Consider the following 4,732-nt stretch of genomic DNA (forward strand, 5'->3'; position numbering starts at 1 on the left):
TAAAAAGTAAAGTAATAATGTCGTTAAACCGTTATTAATTTGTCTGTAAAAAAAATTTACAATAAAAGTTAAGATCAGATTAAAATTTAATTTTAGCTTAATAATTATTATTATGATTTAAATCAAATCAAAAATTTATATTTTACTTTAGTTTAACAATTACAATTATGATTTAAAGTTTAACTTTCCTTTTCAGAGCCCTGTTGTTGAACTTAACTCAATAAAGATATGTTTTTTTTTCAATTTAAAGCAGGGTCGGCAACTTTTTCTAGCTCGTAGGCCGCACTATTTAGAAAAAAATTTTCGTGGGCAGTATTTGTTTAAATAAAGTCTAGTAATCAGTAGAAAAATATTATTTTAAATCAAAAACGTGATAACATAAGCAATAGTAGAGCACTAGTAAAGAGTATTTATTGAAGAAAAAGCCCAACTGTAAATTTTTATTACAAAATCTTTAATTTTTTTGTACTGAAAATGTATGTTTTGGCCAAAAAGGAGCTCGCAGGCCGCAGATTTTGACTTTGAGGGCCGCATTCGGCCCGCGGGCCACAGTTTGCCCACCCCTGATTTAAATTGCACAAGATAAGTTACAATTTTTTAACCAAAACTGTTAAATCAAATTTACTTGGCAGTTGTGTGTTGTAAACTATAGTGACGTCACAATGTCAAAAGCACCGTCGGTAGTTTCGAAGGCGTCGAAGCAATCGAAAAGGACGATCGAGAATGATGAAGACGATGATGACGAGTTTGTTTGTTTTAATTTGTTTAATTAAATGTAAAATAAAAAACTTGTGTTTCTTCATTGTAATCAGGAAAGCAAAAGTAAATTTCTATTACTAGTAAATGATTATTGCAATTAAATGTAACCTATAAGAACTGTAATATTTTTGTTGAATCTAAATGGTTCTTGTTATAGTGTTCACTGTTGTTTGTAACATCAGCGAAATACCATCTTTGAGGAGGGTAGGTGACAAATTTGCACGAAGATACTTTTGCAGTTTTGTCTTCGTGTAATTTTGACCCGTTCCCTTTGATGAAGTTCACCTATTTGGTTGATAGGTTGTTCTATCGGCTTTTAATACTTGTTGCTTACTTTTGTTTCCTGAAAAAAACACACTTTTTTTTGTGATGAAAGTGACACTTTTAAAAATTATTTTAATAAGCACTCATTATTTACAAATGTTTTTAACCTTAGATGTTTTTGAAATCAAAATTTGCTGTGTTCTAATTAATTTTGATGCTGCTTTTAATGAAATTAATTAAATATGTATATATATTACAAATTTCATTTATTCATTTTAAAATGATCGTTCAGATTAATGAAGGCAAGGTTGGGTGCCATATTTCATCACAGAACAAAACAAATATTATTTTTTTAGTAAAAATAAATAACTTTTTATTACAGATTAATGAAAATGAGATTGGGGACCACCTTTCACCATAGCAACCCGCGGTCCAGGACGTTGTTGGGGTGGAAGAACTCGATGCCCATCGACCAGTACCGATACGTCAGGGAACAGAAGAGAAACCAGAAAAACATCCCGACTAGGTTATTTCCCCTGTATTATTTATTTTTGATCAGGGGAGTAAAACTTATTTTGTATATTTTTTTTAAGTTTATTCCAGCAAGGTTATTTCCTTCATTAAAATATATTTTAACATATTAAAACAAAATTTTGTAAGCAGTAGATTTTATTAACTTTATTTTTTTTTAACAGTAAAAGTATAACATTAAACAGATAAACTTTCATTAAAAATATCTTTAAACTTATTTTTCAAACTCTATACGGTTCGTTTTAAATATGTTCGAAATTTGAAAACATATGACCAATTGTCTTATATAATAAAATGTAAAACATTGTATTGATAAGAGTTATTAAAAATGTCAAGTCAAACGCTCCAAGTATAAAGTTATTTTGTAAGTTTTTTAGACTTGTTTTGTATTTAAAGTTAATTACTGGATTAAAAAGTTAAAAATAATTATTACTCACCACAAGGAAAACAACACTTGATAATAGCGCGCTCTCTACAAAATATAAGCAATATATAATAGATTAAATAGCAAAAATTGAATATAGTTAAATAAAAATTACATTAAAAATTAAATAAATTCCAGTTCATCCCACCACAAGGAACAGCACTTGATCATAGCGCACCGCCTGGCGGAACTCGAGAAGAGAAGAGTGGGAACCAGGTATCTTCCCAAGGGTCAGGTGAAAGAGGAGAAGAAAGAAGACAAGGATGAAGCTTGCGTTGTCATGTAGATTGCGTTGTCATGTAGATTGCGTTGTCATGTAAACTGTAATGTGCAATTTTGAATATCTAACATGGTGCAACTTTTATTTAAAAAAGAAATAATGTACAAACTGAAATCAAGTATGTGAAAAGTTTAAACTTTTTTTTTACTTTTTTTTAATTTTATTTAACTTTAATCCCCCTTCTTAACAGTAACATAATGAATATATTATAAAGTATAGTTTATGAGTTTGCATAGAAACTGTTTAGTGGTTGCAGAAAAAAATTTACAACCAAACTAATTCATATTTTTTTCTATTAATGTGTTTGTGAATTATTTACAATCTTACGTTTATAAAAGTATGTTTCTTTTTTTAGTGAACAGAAAACGTGCTTTAGTCAACTTAGAATTTTATATAAACCAAAGAATTTTTATTAAAATCAAAAACAAAAGTTTTGTGTGCAAAAATATTTTTCTTTAAACTTATTTAGTAAAACCTTAATAATTTCTAAACATTTCACTTTAATCCAGTGTGTTTTTAATAACTTGTATTGATAGTTACTTTGATGTTCACAAAAAATATAAATTAAGACATTTAAACTTTATACTATTATGAGTTTTTACTATTTTAAGTATTGAATTGGACTCAAATCAATTAAATACAATTCGCCAAAACTTTACGGTTTATGCAAAATGAAATAAACATTATAACTATAGTTTTCTTAATTATATTTTTACAGTAGTTAAAATATCAGTTCTTTACGTTTCAAAAGTCCTTTTAAAACTATTTTTATGCTGTATGTATGTATAGTTCATACTTTAATTTAAATGAACCAAACTCAACACTTTGAAAGACAATTTCAAACAATCTTATTTTACTCTTTTTAATACGAAACAGATACTGTAATTGGAGTGTCTACATGTATTTGTTTTTTCTGATTAAGTTTTTTATTTGTAAAAGTTTGAAATCACTAAATATAAACCTAATTTTTAGTATGATTTTAAAACTTATATTATATTATATTAAGTGTTTACAGACAGTTTGTAAAACAGTTATTTATGAATCTTAGTAGAACTGTTGAAAAGTTTAGTACACCTATTTGTACAACTTCTTATGTTTAAAAACAAAACACGTAAAGTAGTTTAGTGTATTCATTTATTATCTATTGTACACATAATAGTACATCTTATTTAATGTTATAGAATGTATTGTATAGTTTGATATAACTTATAACCAAAATATTCTAACCTAAAAATATTAAGCTTTAAAATTTTAAATATAATAGTTCAACTTTTTTATTTTTAAGTGTAGGTACCACAAAAATAAGCTTAATCTCATTAGTTACAAAGCTTGTTTGAAGATTATATAACAAAGTAGTTTGTTGGTATAATTTTTTTAACAAATACTTTTATACCATAATCTATATTTTCAACCACTAACAATATACATAAGCAGATAGATGGTAAGTATTAAATAATTATAAAATCAATAAGACTATATAAGATCATAAACTTTAAAAACACAAATCTTAAGTATAATTTTCAGTTTTTTTAAAGTTTGGTGACATTTTTTTTTAATTAGTAACACATATGTACGATATTTTATAATTTTTTTTACTTTTATTTATCATAGATCGATAGTTCTATATATATGTTTTTCACCTAAAATAAAAGAAGTTGTTGTTAAAAAAACGGTTTTATAACCTTTTAGATAGCAAAGTAATTGTATACTTTTGGTTTGTTTAGAGAGACAAAATATAGTTTTCAACTTGATTTCAAGAAGATAAAAAAACTATTATTTCGATTTAAAATATCAAATTTGTTTCGACTTGTAAGGCGGCTCTTAGTTATAATTAAAAAAATTCAAACAGAATTTATTAGACTTTTTTTTATACTTTAATTGTTAACTTGTGGTTTAGAGTAGGAGTCGGCAAATTGCGACTAGCGGGATGGTTATTACCCTCAACTGAAACTTATGAGTACGTTTTTTTTTGCTTGTTAGTAAACTATGTTGTTTATTCAAACTTTGCTTCTTTACAAACTTTCTAGTAAGCATACAAGTTTATTTTTTAAAGTAAAGCTTATTATAAATACTGTGGCCAGCCAAAATCATGCATCAAAAAGCCTAAGCCATATGTCATAAAATGCTGCTGACCCCTAGCTTAAAGTTAAGTTAAAATATAAACCTGAGAAATATTTTTGATTTAGTTTGAGATAACTTTGTTATGCTCAAGTTTTTAAAAAATTTTAATGAAAAATAACTAACAAAAATTAAATATTCTAGTGTGCTGTATTTTAGTTTATTTTTATTTAAGTTTGGAAAAAAAATATTTTTATAAAAATATGTTATTTACCCAAACTATTATTGTTTATTGAACGACAAAAATAAATTTCTCAAAATATTTGGTCCTAGGACCTGGTGTACGAAAAAACCTTTCGGTTATCGAGTCGCACACCACGGATACCTTTTAACATCTAGTATTTAATCTTTCAAAA

At 26.3% G+C, this 4,732-nt stretch overlaps 1 protein-coding gene across 1 annotated transcript; it reads left to right on the forward strand.

The window, feature by feature from the left end:
* Positions 1–616: 616 nt before the first annotated feature.
* LOC145844146 (uncharacterized) lies at positions 617–2,901 on the forward strand. The gene is made up of 3 exons (XM_082951508.1): positions 617–745; positions 1,406–1,549; positions 2,117–2,901. The coding sequence occupies exons 1-3, from the start codon at positions 663–665 to the stop codon at positions 2,262–2,264; spliced, it is 375 nt and encodes a 124-aa protein (XP_082807634.1). The 5' UTR covers positions 617–662; the 3' UTR covers positions 2,265–2,901.
* Positions 2,902–4,732: the final 1,831 nt, after the last annotated feature.

The sequence above is a fragment of the Thalia democratica genome, chromosome 9 (genome assembly GCF_965202585.1).
Source record: "Thalia democratica chromosome 9, ktThaDemo2.hap1.1, whole genome shotgun sequence".
Classification (NCBI taxonomy): Eukaryota; Metazoa; Chordata; class Thaliacea; order Salpida; family Salpidae; genus Thalia; species Thalia democratica.